Source organism: Moschus berezovskii, chromosome 9 (genome assembly GCF_049115385.1).
Source record: "Moschus berezovskii isolate FMDL1 chromosome 9, NW_MosBer_1.0, whole genome shotgun sequence".
In the NCBI taxonomy this organism is placed as follows: domain Eukaryota; kingdom Metazoa; phylum Chordata; class Mammalia; order Artiodactyla; family Moschidae; genus Moschus; species Moschus berezovskii.
This window is the reverse complement of record NC_142468.1, coordinates 94818464-94835623: the sequence shown is the minus strand read 5'-3', so window position 1 is coordinate 94835623 and position 17160 is coordinate 94818464. Positions and strand designations below refer to the sequence as shown.

At 45.5% G+C, this 17160-nt stretch overlaps 1 protein-coding gene across 2 annotated transcripts in view; it reads left to right on the top strand.

The window, feature by feature from the left end:
- The window catches only part of ADPGK (ADP dependent glucokinase), a 31541-nt gene extending 16838 nt beyond the window's left edge, over positions 1 to 14703 (top strand). Inside the window, exons 4-7 of one of the 2 annotated variants that reach the window (XM_055437365.2) lie at positions 3231 to 3351; positions 7721 to 7917; positions 8535 to 8633; positions 13109 to 14703. In XM_055437365.2, coding sequence (XP_055293340.1) covers positions 3231 to 3351; positions 7721 to 7917; positions 8535 to 8633; positions 13109 to 13660 — 969 coding nt within the window. In that variant the 3' untranslated portion in view covers positions 13661 to 14703. Of the gene's footprint in view, positions 1 to 3230; positions 3352 to 7720; positions 7918 to 8534; positions 8634 to 13105 lie in introns of both variants that reach the window. The other variant, XM_055437364.2, reaches the window with a different exon arrangement.
- The last annotated feature ends 2457 nt before the right edge of the window (positions 14704 to 17160 follow it).

Below are 17160 nucleotides of genomic sequence, written 5' to 3'. Positions count from 1 at the left end.
TTCTACTTTTGCCCCTTCTGTTTGCAGTGAAGTGATAGGACCGGATGTAATGGTCATAGTTTTTTGAATGTTGAGTTTTAAGCCAACTTTTTCACTCTCCTCTTTTACCTTCATCAAGAGGCTCTTTAGTTCCTCTTTGCTTTCTGCCTTAGGGGTGGTGTCATCTGCATATCTGAGGTTATTGATATTTCTCCCGGCAATCTTGGTTCCTGCTTGTGATTCATCCAGCCCAGCGTTTCTCATGATGTACTCTGCATATAAGTTAAATAAGCAGGGTGACAGTATACAGCCTTCACGTCCTCCTTTCCCAATTTTGAGCCAGTCTGTTGTTCCATGTCTGGTTCTAACTGTTGCTTCTTGACCCGAACACAGGTTTCTCAGAAGGCAGGTAAGGTGGTCTGGTATTCCCATCTCTTTCAGAATTTTCCACAGTTTATTGTGATCCACACAGTTAAAGACTTTAGAGTAGTCAATGAGGCAGATGTTTATCTGAAATTCTTTTGCTTTTTCTTTGATCCAACAGACGCTGACAATTTGATCTGTTTCCTGTGCCTTTTCTAAATCTGGCTTGTACATTTGGAATTTCTTGGTCCACCCACTGTTGAAGACTAGCGTGAAGGATTTTGAGCATTACTTAGCTAGCATGTGAAACGAGCACAATTGTATGGTAGTTTGAACATTCTTCGGCATTGCATTTCTTTGGGATTGGAATGAAAACTGACCTTTTCTGGTCCTGTGGCCACTGCTGAGTTTTCCAAATCTGCTGGCATATTGAGTGAAGCACTTGAACATCATCATTTTAGGATTTGAAATAACTAATCTGAAATTTTGTCACCTCCACTAACTTTGTTCGTAGTGATGCTTCCTAAGGCCCACTTGACTTCACACTCCAGGATGTCTGGCTCTCAGTGAGTGACCACACCATCGTGCTTATCCGGGTTGTTAAGATCTTTTTTGTGTGGTTCTTCTGTATATTGTTGCCACCTCTTATTAATACCTTCTGCTTCTGTTAGGTCCTTGCCATTTCTGTCCTTTATTGTACCCATCTTTGCATGAAGTGTTCCCTTGGTATCTCCAGTTTTCTTGAAGAGATCTCTGGTCTTTCTCATTCTATTGTTTTCCTCAGTTTCTTTGCATTGTTCACTTAGAAGGCTTTCTTATCTCTCCTTGCTCGTCTCTGGAACTCTGCATTCAGATGGGTGTATCTTTCCCTTTCTCCTTTTCCTTTTCCTTTTCTTCTTTCCTTAGCTATTTGTAACGCCTCCTCGTACAACCATTTTGCCTTCTTGCATTTCTTTTTCTGTGGGATGGTTTTGGTTTCCACCTCCTATACAGTGTTATGAACCTCCGTCCATAATTCTTCAGACACTCTCTCTACCAGATCTAATCCCTTGAATCTATTTGTCACCTCCACTGAATAATCATACGGGATTTGATTTCGGTCATATCCAAATGGTCTAGTGGTTTTGCCTACTTTCTTCAATTTAAGTCTGAATTTTGCAATAAGGAGCTAATGATCTGAGTCACAGTCAGCTCCAGGTCTTGTTTTTACTGACTGTATAGAGCTTCTCCATCTTCAACTGTAAAGAATAAAATCAGTCTGATTTTGGTATTGACCATCTATACATCTGAAAACTCCTTTGGGCTCATTTGCAGAGGGATTTGTAGGGCTTACTCAGTTTTTTTCTGTTTCATAGATATCACTGGCCTTTGTTGCCCAGTGCCCAAATGTTCTGAAAACCATTGTTTCAAGTATTTTATCTGTTTTGTTGTTATTGTTTCAGGCAGGAGGGTAAATCTGGCTCTTGTTGGAAGATTGATCTAAATCTTGTGTCACCTTGAAAGCCGAAATTCTAGCCAAGAATTAGAGAAAATAAATAAAATTACAAGGGTGGGACTTTTCAGATTTGGCAAATAGCAGACATGTGTCAATGAGAGGGAGATGTATTTTTGCCTAGTAGCTGGGATTTCTTAGATACATGACAATGCCTCTGTACAAATAAGTAATTAATTAGCAAGTAAAAGTACTTTTGGAAGCTTCTGGGGGCGCGTATTAAACCTGAAATGGTGATGATCATCTCTGAGGACTTTCCTTTGATTCCTGGTCCAAGCCTTCATGCTTCAGTGGTTTTGAGTCTGGCCTTGTCATGAGGGGACCAGAGCAGGCATGGCAGAAACAGCGGAAGGTGTGAAATGGCTTCTAGAAGGAACTGCCAGGAAGAGGCCCAGGTTGGAGTTGAAGAAAATGTTTTTTAAAAGTTGCAGCATACCTCCCCCCAAACTTAGTGAACTGAAGAGCTCTTTTAATTCTTCTGCTGGGAAGTCTGTCCGGTTCAAAAGACAGCTAAGTATGGTAGGGAGCCTGACCCCACAAGTTAGGTCACTGGTTGATTAGAGTCTTGTGACCCTGAGGTTCTTTTCTATACTGTGTAAAAGTCAACCAGTTGCTTTTGTCTGGCAGCTTTGAGCAGACAGCACCTGTATCTCTCTGCTTACACAGGATGTGAGTCAGTAAAGAAAGTGAGGTACAGTGCATCTTAGTCTTCTCAGACTGCCCTGATGACAAAATGCTGTAGACCAGGTGGCTTGAACAATAGAAATTTATTTTCTCACAGTTCTGGAGGCTGGAAAGCCCCAGGATCACAGTTGCAGCAGGATCTGGTTTCTGATGAGAGTTTTCTTTCTAGCTTGCAGACAGCTGCCTGCCTGTGTGTCCTCACAGGGCCTTTCTTTAATGGATGTAGTGGAGAAAGAACAATCTCTCTCTCCCCCTTTCCTTCTAAGGCCGCCAGTCCGATTGAATTAGGAACCCACCCACATGACCTCATTTACCTCCTGAAAACCCTTTCCAGTATCATCACATTGACAGTTAGACTTCGACATGGAAACCAAGGGAGTGGGGTTAGGGGTGGGGAACAAACATTCAGCCCCTAACAGAGTGCATGGGATTCAGCAGAAGCATGAGTACCTGTGTAACACATGTGGATACTTGACAAGGGTCTTTTGTCAGCTTCTCATTTCTGGGGTACTTTGTGTCCATACCCTCCAGGCCTGCACCCTGGTAGGAGCTCTTCCAGTCCATACCTCCAAACCAAAAGCTTTCAGAATTGGATTTGGAGTCCAGTGTTTTATATTGAAACAAATCAAAGTGCTGGATGTACCTTACTGAACAGATTTCAGTTCAGTAAGGGGGCAGATCTCCTAATAGACTTCATATTGCTTGTCTCCAGGTTCTTCTTTGTGGTCCAGTTGGTCCAAAGCTGCATGAGCTTCTTGATGACAATGTATTTGTCCCACCAGAGTCATTGCAGGAAGTGGATGAGTTCCACCTCATTTTAGAGTATCAAGCAGGTAAGAGGAAGTGAGTAAGTAATGGCGTAAGCCTGGTCAGAAGGCCGTGTGTTGTCAGGTGGGGGTATGAATGTGCTATAAATGTTTCTTTGTAAATTGGCAGGGCCCTGATCTTGCCTTACCACAGGTTTCCTGTTCCCTGGTCTTACGGAGCTGATACAGGCCCTTGTCTCAAGGGAGAGTAATGGAGAATATTACAGCACTGAATAAAGTTCCCAGGTCCTCAAGAATGATTGATTTGAACCCAAGAGAAATCAGGCTGTAGGAGAGCAGGCACCTTAAATGAAAATGTGTGAAACACATGTATATAAAGTTTTCCTTCATTACGAAGAAAAGAGAAGGGCAGGTAACATCTCTGAGCTCTGTGCTGGGTTCTGCCCTCAGCCTTGCTGGCCGGTTGTTTCAGGCTGCTCAGGATTAATTCCAGGCCTCTGGCAAACTTCCTTTGAAGGATTTTCCTTTCCTTTGGGTGCGTTAGTGGAACTGTTTTATATTTAACAACACATACTATTTCCCATTATATAATGTTGCAAGATTTGTAACTCCAAATTCACCCCATCCTACCCTACCCCGAATAGATTTTATGTGTTAAACAGAACACAGATCTGATTTCTGAGAGATCCTAAATACCTGAATGTATTTTAGTTGCTTATTTGAGTCCGTGTATTTGCTGTCGTGTCTTTCCTGTGCACAGAACTCTTGAATTTCTGATTCATCACATTATTAACTCAAGTTAAAGATTTAAGCATCTAAATAGACTAATTGGTACCTTAAAGCAGTACTTAATACTTTATACTTAATACTTTACTTAATACTTTAAAGCAGTGCTTAAAGGTAATAAGCATTAGCGAAGTGCTTCCAAGTCTGACGCTTAAGATACCCTTACCTACTAGAGTAATTGATTTTAAAATATAAAATATAGTGCATCTTAAAAATTACGCCTTCCTCCAAATACAAAAAGAGAATTGTTTCTGTTTCTCTTTTGGATGCTTACTAGAATTGAGGGGGTTAGGAAAAGCAGAGTCTGAAAATTAGAGCCAGAATGTTGGACTGGGCAGTTCCCATTTGCACAGTTTTTGAGTTTCTCTCAGTTTTCATGGGAAAGCAGAGTAATGGCTTTTAGTGCCTGAAGGTGTGGTGAGCAGTGAACTGCTTCAGCAAAAGGCATGAGTCAGTCTGTTGACTGGAAGGTCTAGAATGGCTGAAGGTGTGCCTTTGGGGTGCTGCTGCCAGTTCCATGTCCATCTCACATTCGCTTTGTTGGTCTCCTGCAGAACTTGTGGTCCCTGCTCCAGTCACGTCCCCTGGTGATGACAGAGTAGAGAGAATTAGCACCAAGCCCTTGGTGTATCTGGCAGCTGTGCCTTGTATGTGGTGAAGAAGACAGCACAGCTTATCTTGAGAAGAGATTGTTTCCATCCTTGGGTTTACAAGCTTCCCACTTTAGTTTTTCTTTTCCATGCCTTATTTCTTAGTATTAAGTAGTGGCCTTCCAGTCAGCTCAATGTGAAGTTACATTTTCATCAGCCTCTGGAGGAAACCTAGTCTGGTGGCAGCAGCCCTCAGGTCAGCTCTCTCAACATAAATCCATCCCCAGCGTCTCTCTAACCTAGATGGATAAATTCCCAGAGGGGATTTGTCAACATTTTTCCCTTCTCTCCTACCAGACCTCCTCAGAGAAGCTTATTTTCAGGCTTTGGGCCAGTGAGTCACTGCATTGGTTTTGCTGATTTACTGGCTGAAGGGCAGGATCATAAACTGAGAGAAGGGATCACTTAAGGAAATAAATTCAAAACTTAGAAAAGAAGTGCATGGACTTCTATCACAGGCTCACCCTGTCTGCGTTTCAGTCATTTTGCTTCTCGAGCCACTCCATCAGTCCTGTGGAAACTGCCAGCGGTCAGCTCTCCACATGCCTCCTTGTCTTGCCTTGCGGAAGCGTGTTTATTTTTGCCTCCCTCCCCTTTTTGTCGAGGAAGTTAGTTTGTTTCAAATGCTGTGCGGTTCTTCTCTCCTAGGGTAAGTTAGACCGTGCTCCTGCAGTTTCAGCCTGAGAAGCGGTTCCGGGTCTTATCCTGTGGAGAATACCCAGGTTGCGCGTTTTTACCCTTGTGCAGAACCATGTTGGTTGGGGACGCGTTGGTTTAGAGTGCATACCGCGTGTCGTTCCTCATGGGCACCTGCGCCATCTCTTCCTCACTGTTCCTTTGCTGATTCGGTCTTGTGGCTGAATGCCAGGTGTGGTGTGAGGCAGTAGAAGTGTGTTGGTAAAAGAAGACCCGGGCCCTTTCCTCAGCCCACACATCACTACAGGAGGTGGACTCTTGAATAAATGATGGCACAGTCGCGTGCCAAGTCCTCTAATACAGCAGTGGCCTGGGGAGGAAGGCACCGGAATTGAGTCTGCTCGGAGGTGACAGTTCAGCGAGGCCCCCCTGCTTTGGGTCTTCAGAGATGAAGCAGAGGGGCAATGCTGCCATCAACTCCTTGGATCACCATGGGGCATTTTCTTTGGACAAATAATAAGATACGGGCTGGGAGTTAAGAAAGGAATGTGGTGTTTTAACAAATATAACCATTAAATCAGATATTAGGAAACTGGTGATGTTTTCTTTCCTGCTTTCATAGGTTTTTATACATATGTCCCACATATAAAATGTTTTTCAGAGGAATGGATTCAGTAAAGCTGAACTCAGAGCAAGGGGAGGATGACTGCCACCCCCCATCCCCCCAAAAAAACACAGAGGCCCAGCGGAGGCAGGAAGGAAGTGGGGCGCTGACGCAGGGGACAGATCAGCCTGCAGCGTCCAGAGACCCTCCGCCAGGGTTAGTCTGCCTTGGAAAAAACTTTCTGAAGGAGCCAGTAAGTGATGAAACCAATGAAAAACTAGGTTTCATCATATGGACTTCAACTTTGTAAATGGGACACATGCTTCACGTGGAAGGAAAGCTGTGTAAACCCGGGTCATAAATTATCATGCCAGTTTCTGGCAGCACCCCAGGCTGGGGATGACTGTTTCCCCCTGGAGCTCAGGGGGACATGGCCTCTAAGGAATTGCCTGGGCAGCCCTTAGGCTGAGTTTTGAGATTTTTAAGACTCTAAGGAGAGGAATGTAGGATCCACATGGTATGGTGCAGAGTGAGCTTGGAAAAACCTCTTGCCCCCACACCGCCCCATCCCTTAGGACTCAGGCACTAGCACCCTCCTCTCGAGTGCTTGGCAGCTGTGTGTATGTTGGGGGCGGGGGAGCGGTGTCTTAACTGGTACTTCACTACCTAACTGCACATCAGGATCTACAGGGGGCTGCCATCTGCACATTAAAAACTAGGTTCTGACTAGGCCGATGCTGAGAGGCACTCCTGTAGCTGCATAAACGCCCAGCCACTACCCCTGCCCAGGACCCAGCTGGGGAGGGTCTGGCCTCCCCCTGCTTGGATCAGACTTCTGAGCACTGAGTGGGCAGTCTGTGCAGGGGACCGTGACCGGGCTGTGGGAGTCAAAGACGCACAGTGTCGAGTGGGGATGTGGCCCAGAGATGAGTGATGAAAGACACAGTGTCGAGTGGGGATGTGGCCCAGAGATGAGTGACGATGCAGGTTTGAACGGTAGATGAAACAGTAGAAAACTCAAAGTGACACATCATCAAACCATGTAAAGGAAAACCACTGAATCCTCAAAGTAGTGGGAACACACCTTGGGCTGAGCAGTTAGCAACCGTTTAGGGAGGAAATGATGCGTGAACTTAGTCTTTATTCCTTATTACAGTCATTATTCCACAGCAGCCTGCTCACAGGAGGCTAGAACAGCCATTTACTCTTAGCTTCCAGATCAAATGCCCAGAAATCACCAGTGGGCAGCAGGGCTTGGGGGCTGGGATGTGGTCAGCCTGGTTCTTGGAATTCCAGCGTCCTTAGGTCACAGTGAAATGACACGTGCTAGGGTGCTCCCGTGAGCTGGCAGTTGCTTCAGGAAAGGCAGCCTGTCCTGCATTCAGGGCCCACATGATGTGCTGCACACTGGTGTTTGGGAGTCACGCTCTGGGTGTAGTGGGACACGGGCTCCTGGGCATGAGAGCTGAGGGGACAGGAGAGCTTTCCATGGACTCGAGGGGCGTGACCCTGCCAGCCCTTGACAAAGGCACACAGCACCCATACTGTGTTTTTGTGGGGTTGGGGTTTCTGGTTCATTGCCGACCACTGTCCTGGCCGTGGCACTGTGCTCCCCTTAGGCCATGGCAGCTGGGGTTCGCTCAACCAGAGGCCCGACTGCCCCGAGCCAAGGCTCCAGTGAGGCCCTGCCTTCCCCACACAGCTCAGAGACTCAAAGCCTCTTCCTTTTCTTCCCGTTGTGTTGACTGGGCTTTTCTAGGGGAGGAGTGGGGCCAGTTAAAAGCTCCCCATGCCAACCGGTTCATCTTCTCCCACGACCTCTCCAACGGGGCCATGAACATGCTGGAGGCGTTTGTGTCTAGCCTGGAGGAGTTTCAGCCAGACCTGGTGGTCCTCTCTGGATTGCACATGATGGAGGGGCAGAGCAAGGAGTTCCAGAGGAAGAGGCTCTTGGAGGTAACGGTGGCACTGTTACAGAAAGTCACAGATCGCAGCTCATGTTTTCCTTCGGATTCCCGCCTCTCCTGGCCTCTGCAGCCTGCACTGCCTTGCCCTAGGTCCCAGCCTCCCGGGATGGGTCGTGGTAGCCAAGAAGCCTGCCTCCCACTCCAGCAAGGCGCCTCACGGTGTTCTTTCAGGCGCAGGCGGCAGCTTGAGTAGGACAGGTCAGAACGTCATCTTGCCTGAACCTCTGCTTCCTGTGCTAAACCAAACATGGCTGCAGGCTGCGGTGTTTGTGGTCTGTGTCCTTCATGTTTTCCGTATCATCTCATTCCCATCAGCGTGTTGCAGATTCACACAGCAGTTGAAGCCGACTGCCCAGTTCAGGTCCCCAGGAAGAGGCTGGCTGTGTGAACGTTCGGGGGGTTCCCAGTGCGCTCCAAGTCCTTAACCCCAGCGCCTCCCTGCAGAGCCTAGTTGTCCCTGTTGGGCAAAGCCTCCCTTGTCCAGAGAGACTGTGGTTGCCCATGTAGCCAGGAGCTCTCATGAGGATGCACTGCCTCTTGGATCCATCCTTCCCTCTTGCCTAAATCCTTGTTTCTGATAGCAGTGCTCTCCTCTTGTCTCTGCAGATCGTGACCTCCATTTCTGACATCCCTACGGGTGTTCCAGTTCACCTGGAGCTGGCCAGCATGACCAACAAGGAGCTCATGAGCAGCATTGTGCACCAGGTAACCCACGGGCAGTACTCGGGGCTCAGTGTGCTGTGGGTGTCATCTCACCCAGACCTGGTCCACGAGATCCAAGTCAGGAGCTAGGACCACCCTGGAGCAGGATCTCCTGCTAAGTTAGGAAGATGGCAAAGTTACTGATGGGTTCGTTTAGTTCAGTTTAGCCAACTAAGCTAAAAAGTCATGCCTGACTCTTCGTGACCCCATGGACTGCAGCATAGCAGGCTTCCCTGTCCATCACCAGCTCCCTGATCTTGCTCAAACTTATGTCCATCGAGTCGGTGATGCCATCCAACCATCTCATCCTCTGTCATCCTCTTCTCCTGCCTTCAATCTTTCTCAGCATCAGGGTCTTTTCCAAGGAGTCAGTTCTTCACATCAGGTGGCCAAAGTATTGGAGCTTCAGCATCAATCCTTACAGTGAGTATTCAGGACTGATTTCCTTCAGGATTGACTGGTTTGATCTTGCAGTCCAAGGGACTCTCAAGAGTCTTCTCCAACACCACAGTTCAAAAGCATCAATTCTTTAGCGCTCAGCTCTCTTTATGCTCCAGCTCCCACATGCATACATGACTACTGGGAAAACCGTAGCTTTGACTAGACAGACCTTTGTTGGCAAAGTAATGTCTCTGCTTTTTAATATGCTATCTAAGTTGGTCATAGCTTTTCTTCCAAGGAGCAAGCATCTTTTAATTTCATGGCTGCAGTCACCATCTGCAGTGATTTGGGAGCCCAAAAAAATAAAGTCTGTCACTGTTTTCATTGTTTCCCCATCTATTTGCCATAAAGTGATGGGACCAGATGCCATGATCTTATTTTTTTGAATGTTGAGTTTTAAGACAGCTTTTTCACTCTCCTCTTCCACTTTCAAGAGGCTCTTTGGTTCCTCTTTGTTTTCTGCCAATAAGGGTGGTGTCATCTGCATATCTGAGGTTATTGATATTTCTCCTGTCAGTCTTGATTCCAGCTTGTGCTTCATCTAGCCCAGCGTTCCTCATGATGTACTCTGCATATAAGTTAAATAAGCAGGGTGACAATATACAGCCTTGACGTACTTCTTTCCCAATTTGGAACCAATCCATTATTCCGTATCTGGTTCTAACTGTTGCTTCTTGACCTGCATACAGATTTCTCAGGAGGCAGGTAAGGTGGTCTGGTATTCCCATCTCTTTACAAATTTTCCATAGTTTACTGTGATCTACACAGTCAAAGGCTTTGGCATAGACAGTAAAGCAGAAGTAGATGCTTTTCTGGAACTCTTGCTTTTCCTAAGATCTAATGGATGTTGGCAATTTGATCTCTGGTTCCTCTACCTTTTCTAAATCCAACTTGAACAACTGGAAGTTCTCAGTTCACATACGCTTGGAGAATTTTGAGCATTACTTTGCTAGTGTGTGAGATGAGTACATTTGTGCAGTAGTTTGAGCATTCTTTGGCTTTGCCTTTCTTTGGTATTAGAATGAAAACTGACCTTTTCCAGTCCTGTGGCCACTGCTGAGTTTTCCAAATCTGCTGGCATATTGAGTGCAGCACTTTCACAGCATCATCTTTTAGGATTTGAAATAGGTCAGCTGGAATTCCATCACCTCCACTAGCTTTGTTCGTAGTGATGCTCCCTAAGGCCCACTTCGCATTCCAGGATGTCTGGCTGTAGGTGAGTGATCACACCATCATGTTTATCTGGGTCCTTAACATCTTTTTTGTATAGTTCTGTGTATTCTTGCCACCTTTTAATATCTTCTGCTTCTGTTAGGTCCATACTGTTTCTGTCCTTTATTGTGCCCATCTTTGCATGAAATGTTCCCTTTCTGATTTTCTTGAAGAGATCTCTGGTCTTTCCCATTCTGTTGTTTTCCTCTATTTCTTTGCATTGATTACTTAGGAAGGCTTTCTTATCTCTCCTTGCTCTTCTTTGGAACTCTGTCTTCAGATGGATATACCTTTTCTTTGCCTTTCACGTCTCTTTTCTCAGCTATTTGTAAGGCCTCCTCAGACAACCATTTTGCCTTTCTGCTTTTCTTTATCTTGTGGTGGGTGGTTTTGATCACAGCCTCCTGTACAATGTCATGAACCTCTGTCCATAGTTCTTCAGGCACTCTATCAGATCTAATCCCTTGAATCTTTTTGTCACTTCCACTGTATAATCATAAGGAATTTGATTTAGGTCGTACCTGAATGGTCTGGTGGTTTTGCCTGCTTTCTTCAATTTAAGTCTGAATTTTGCGATTAGGAGTTCATGATCTAAGCCATAGTCAGCTCTCAGTCTTGTTTTTGCTGACTGTGTAGAGCTTCTCCATCTTTGACTGCAAAAAATATAATCACTCTGATTTTGGCAGAGTTACTGATGTGTTTCATGGGGCATGAAACCATTGGTAACCCAGTGGGTTCATAGTGTGTGTTTCTCCTTCTAGCATGGGGAGGGTGGCAGTGAATGCCTTTTACAGTGGAACCCAGAGGAGAAAACCAAAAACCCAACCCTGGTGCTTTCAGTTGAACTTTAGGAAGCTCGGAGTAAGGAAATTTGGGGGACACTTCACTCCCTCGCCATCAGGCCCCCAGATGTTCAGCCTTTGGACAGTAACAATGATCAGATAAATCCAAGAGTGGGATGTTTGAGAGCACAGATTTTGAAAACCAGAACTGGAATGCCAGCTTTGCTTGCCACTCTAGCTCTGTGAACTTAGGCAGGTTAGTTAACCTCTTGTTTTTTAACGTCTTTCATGGATAATATATGGTTCAAAATTCACAAAATATTAAAAGATGCACCGTGAAATCTCCCTTCCTCCTGCCCTTGTACCCACAGTTAGTAACCTCCTTATGAGTTTTGTCTCATCCCTCCAGATTCACTGTGTACATATATAAGCATATGGGGAATACAGCCTTACTATCTCATCCCTCTTTATCCCAAAAGATAGCATAGCACACTGCATAGACTGTTATACACTTTGCTTTTTTCCACTGGATGCGTTTTGGAGATGTTTTCTCTGTCATCATGTGGAGAGTCGGCAGTCTCCTGACTGCCACGTGGGTGGAAGCAGCGGTGGTGCACACAGGGTCTTTAATGCCAGCCAGAGCCGAGTGTTTGGCTCACTGCCCTTTTCTGCTCCTACAGCGCTGAGTGAGTAACCTTTTACATGAGTTTAATTTGACCCGTGGCCAGGTACATGTGGATGATACATTCTCAGAAGTTGCACTGCTAGATTGGGGCATAAAAAGCATTTGTGAGTTTGATCCTGCAAAGTTGGCATCCACGAGCACAGCACAGGTTTACTTCTAGAATTCCTTACAGTGCTCTTTTCCTCATGTCTTTGCCACTGAATCGTGATTTCTAAATGTGCTTTCTTACCAGTCTAACACGTGAAAGGTGTTTAGGGGCGTTTTAGGCTCACAGCAGAAGTGAGCAGGATGTGAGTTGCCACATGACCCTCGCCGCCCCCAGCCACAGCCTCCCCGTCCACAGATGGGATCACAGTTAGCGAACCAACACTGACAAGTCGTCATCATGCAGAGTCCATAGTTTACATTAGGGTTCACGCCTGGTGCTTTTCAGTATGATTTTTATTCATGTATTTCTCTTCTTGAGGTTATTTTTTCACTTCTTTAAAAAGCCATGTTTGTTTCATTTTCTGCATGACTATCTACCTAACCTTTCTAAGCCTCAGTCCCCTTATCTATAAGATGGAGGCAACCCCTCCTTCCTTCAGAGCGTTAGAGGAAGAAGCGAGTGAAATAGACGTTAGCTTGGCATCTGACATAGACCATACGGCAAACGGAAGTGCTGTTACTTCAGCACCCCTGATTTTTATATAAACACACACAGGGCTCATCTCTCTTGTACAAACGATCACTTTATGCAGGCCCCTGCTCTAAGGAAGGAAGTGCTAAGTAAGAAAGATAGTGAGGTGGACATCGTGGTTCCTCTCAAGATAGAAGACCTGGCTCCAGTTCAGTGCAGTTTTCCAGTGTTAGTATCGCCTAACAGTCTTCCTGACCCACAGCTGCTCAAAAAACTTAGATCTGACCCGAGGCACTCTCCTCGCGACCCTGGCCGTGGGGTGGACTTTTCTCCACTGTGCAGGTGTAACACCTGCTGATGTTCAGGAACTGAGAGTCAGGCCCCATCAGTGGTGAGAGGCTCTGCTGCGTGTGCCGAGGCAAAGACTGGGCGCTGGGGAAAGGAGTCCAGAGTGCACTCAATCTGCTTTGACCTCCGGCGTGTAACAGGAGGCTGGCTCTAGTACGGCATCGCCGCATCTCTCAGTTACTGGACTCGATATTGCTAGTGGGGATAGAGGTGTGAGAGCCAAGACAGTGACCTTGATCTGTCACTTAGTGACGAGGGGCAGGGAGTCCTCTGGGAAGGAAGGAAGATGGCCCTGCCTTCCCTCCCTGACTTTCGTCACTGGCCATGTCCTAGGAGAGTTAGCAACTAGGTGTCCATCAGAAAGAGACCCCCATTTTGTTTCTGTTAGCAGGTCTTTCCTGCCGTGACTTCCCTGGGGCTGAATGAACAGGAGCTGTTATTTCTCAGCCAGTCGGCATCTGGACCTCACTCTTCTCTTTCTTCCTGGAATGGTGTTCCTGATGTGGGCGTGGTCAGCGACATCCTCTTTTGGATCTTGAAGGAACATGGGAAAAGTGAAAGCAGAGCCTCAGACCTCAGCAGGATCCATTTCCACACGCTGGCCTACCACATCCTGGCAACTGTGGATGGACACTGGGCCAACCAGCTGGCCGCCGTGGCTGCAGGAGCCCGCGTGGCCGGGACACAGGCCTGTGCAACGGAAACCATAGACACCCGCCGAGTGTCTCTGAAGGCACCCCACGAGTTCATGACCTCCCGTTTGGAGGCCGGCTCCAGGGTTGTGTTAAACCCAAATGAGCCAGTGGTCGAATGGCACAGGGAGGGCGTGTCCTTCCACTTCACACCAGTGCTGGTGTGCAAAGATCCTGTTCGAACTGTGGGCCTCGGAGATGCCATCTCAGCCGAAGGCCTCTTCTATTCAGAAGTGCACCCTCACTTGTAGGAAGGTCGTTGGGGTCATTTTTCTGATGAAGGAAAACTAGCCAGCCTAAAAATGACAGGAATTCAGTGGTCTGGGAAATAGGATTGAGAGTGTCAAAAATCATTTCTGTTGATCAAACTGAAAGACAGCCAAAGAAACAACAGCAGATTAAACTGTACCAGATACATTCCAGCCTTTTGACAATTACACAGAAACATTTCAGGTTTTAATCGCAATTCAGCTATCTACTAACAAGACTGGATTTTTGTTCTCATCGTTTATTTTTATGTTGTGTGTTACAAGAGTAAAAACTTGATTCTCCAACCCCCTTTTCAGGTATTTTAGGCCAGACTCCTTTGCCCCCGAGAGCATGTCGGTTGGAGAAAGCACTCCCTTCCTGCCCACCTCAGATGCGCATGCTCACTCACCCGCTCTTCCCATCTCTTAAAGCACAGTGTGAGTTCTTGCATTCTCTCAGCTCAGCGCCCACGACAGGATCATAATTTCCATTCAGTGTTATAATGACAATATTCAAAGAGTACGCCTTCTCAGTTTCCTGCTCCCAAATTAAGACAGAGCCACAGGTAAGGACAAAATGGCCCTCCTGTGCTGCAGAGGCTGGGTGCCTCTTGGAGCCCTTGAGGGAGCCAGTCATTCTGCAATTAGGAGCCTGGCTGTCCTGGAGGGTGGCGCTGTGAGCTGAAGGGCTGCACCTTCCTGTAGGGCTCCACCTTCCTGTAGGGCTCCTTAACTGTAGACTGACTGGTCAGAGGCTGCTGTGCCTGGGCCCACCCTCATTGCCCAGCTCTGGACATGCTTTCTATAGCAGAAGACTGATCTGTGTTCATTCTGATCCTTGAAGGAATTTTACAACTGGAATCTGCTTCTGGGTGTATAACAGATCATGTATGTTTTACATTGATACATCACATCTGTTAAAGAGTTCGACCTCCTAAGAGCCCCAGGATCATAAATAAATTTGTCATATTATGTATTTATTTTTATAAATCAAGGAGACTTCAGCGTGCTTTTAAATATATTAAAAACGATTTACATTTCAGGAATCCTAAGTCTGTCTGTGATTGATTTCATTTCTACCATGATTCTGGAGCCAGATAAAATGTAAATCATTTTGATCTTGACTTGTGACTTACATGTTCCTCTGCTGTTGAGGTATTTGATTATCTTGTCTTCCCCATCACATTGAGTCTGAGCTATAGGTCTGTCCTCTGGTTTAAAATGAGATGATACTAGTCTCAGGCAATCAAGTCAATATGACCCAGTAATTTGAAAATGTGAGTGAAGAGTCTTCTTGATTTATTCAGAGAGCAGTGGGGACACGTGTCAACTGGTGGCAGACCTTCTTGGGTCAGGGGTAATCATTCACGCTGGGCTCACAGCAGCAGCTTCTGGAATCTCAAAGCCACCTCACGTTCTCAATTTATGACCTTCCCGCCTGGTTTGGCTGAGAAGGAACAGCTTGATTACTCCTCTGAAGACAAGGCTAGAGAACTATGCAGGCTGAAATTCAAAGCCAAGTAGCTTATTAAGGAAATCTCTGGCTGCTACCTCATCAGTTCTGCCTCGAAGCTCAATTAAAAATAATTCAGCAATCTTCTGTTTTTATTAGAAAAGCTTAAGTGAGAAGAAATTTATGTTTTCCCAAGAAAAGTCAGAATAACTCGTCATTTATGTTCTAACCCTAAGCAGCAGTGTTCTCCATGTGACCTTTCTCTTACAGGCAGCCCTTGTCCTTAGTACATTCTCAACAAGTTCTCCAGTTCTCACTGGTGATGTCAAGGAAGATGATCAGGAGGTGTGGACATCAGTGTTTTTCAAAAGGTGGGTTTTGAACTATTAATCATCACTAAATCAACTTGGTTATAAAGTATCAAAATGCATCATACATTATAGGAATAATTATTTTAAGTATTATTTATAAAGCTATATTCCTGAGTGATGTGTGCAGGTATGAATGTACATGCCTCCCTCTGTGAACGTCCCACCTTTCTACAAGCACATGAAGCTTTGGGAGGAAGATTAACTGGGCTCTGTCACCAAGGATGGACAGATGATGCAGCAGTGAGTTGGAAGGGCTGGAGAAACTGCAGAGGTGGAGCTGCTAGCCCCATGGCTTTGAGCTATATTTTACAAAGGTTTCCATGTATGCTTTTATATGAAGAATAGTTTGAAAATCCCCTGGACTAGAAAGGATGCCTGGTGAAAAAGGATCCTTCCTAAAAACTTCTAACACTCACTCTTGCATTCCCTTAAAACTGATTTAATGTTGAAGGAAAAGCTGCAGCACACAGAACACTGTCAGGAGACATAATTCAACCAAAAATCAGTAATATTTACTGTGCAGATTGAGTTTCCGTGCTCTCACTCTGTCAAGTTTGAGTGAGGCAGAGGTAATTATTCATCAGCAGAAGAAATCTGAATTCTCTGCAGGGCTTGAGATGGCGGTGTTGTATGATGTTGGTAACTTTCCGGAGCCTCATCTTTCCACATCTGTAAAATGAGACTTGGAATGGTCCTACCCTCATAGTGTTTTTAATTAAAAAGGAATGCCAAGCAAAATATTACCTCAGTATGTGGCATGTATTTAAAAGTTGGGTAATTGTCAGTTACAGGCCTGGGTCTCTTTAGAAATCATTGAAAATCATTGAAACACTACCACAGTGATCATTTAACATTTTTAAATCATTTTTTAGGTAAAGATTTTTATTCAAACAATGAAACTGTAGAAATTTCAACTCTACTTGGTAAGTTTTGGAAAATCAATATACGTATCTAACCCGAGTGCCTGTCCAGATACAGAACATTTCTATCACCCACATAGTTCCGTCAGGCCACTTCCAGGTTAGCATCAGCCTCAACCCTGACCCGCAAAGCACACATAATCTTCCCCTCTTTCCCTTTAGTAACCATAATTTTGTTTTTTATGTCTGAGAGTCTGTTTTGTAAGTAAGTTCATTTGCATCATTTTTTAGATTCCACAATAAGCGACCTATTTGTCTTCCTCCGTCTGGCTTACTTCACACAGTATATTACTCTAGGTCCATTCATGTTGCTTCAAATGGTGTTATTTCATTCTTTTTTATGGCTGAGTAATATTCGTGTGTCTGTGTGTGTCAGTACATCTTCTTTATCCATTTATCTGTGGATGGACATTTAGGTTGCTTCCATGAACTAGCTATTGTAAATAGCACTGCAGTGAACACTGGGGTGCATGTATTTTTTCAGACTTATGTCCGTTGAGTCGGTGGTGCCATGCAACCATCTCATCCTCTCTTGTCCCCTTCTCCCGCCTTTAATCTTTCTCAGCTTCAGGGTCTTTTCAGATGAGTCAGTTTTCTTCGCATCAGGTGGCCAAAGTATTGAAGTTTCGGCTTCAGCATCAGTCTTTCCAGTGAACACCCAGGACTGATTTCCTTTAGGATGTACTGGTTGGATCTCCTTGCAGTCCAAGGGACTCTCAAGACTCCCACAACACCACAGTTCAAAAGCATCAATTCTTT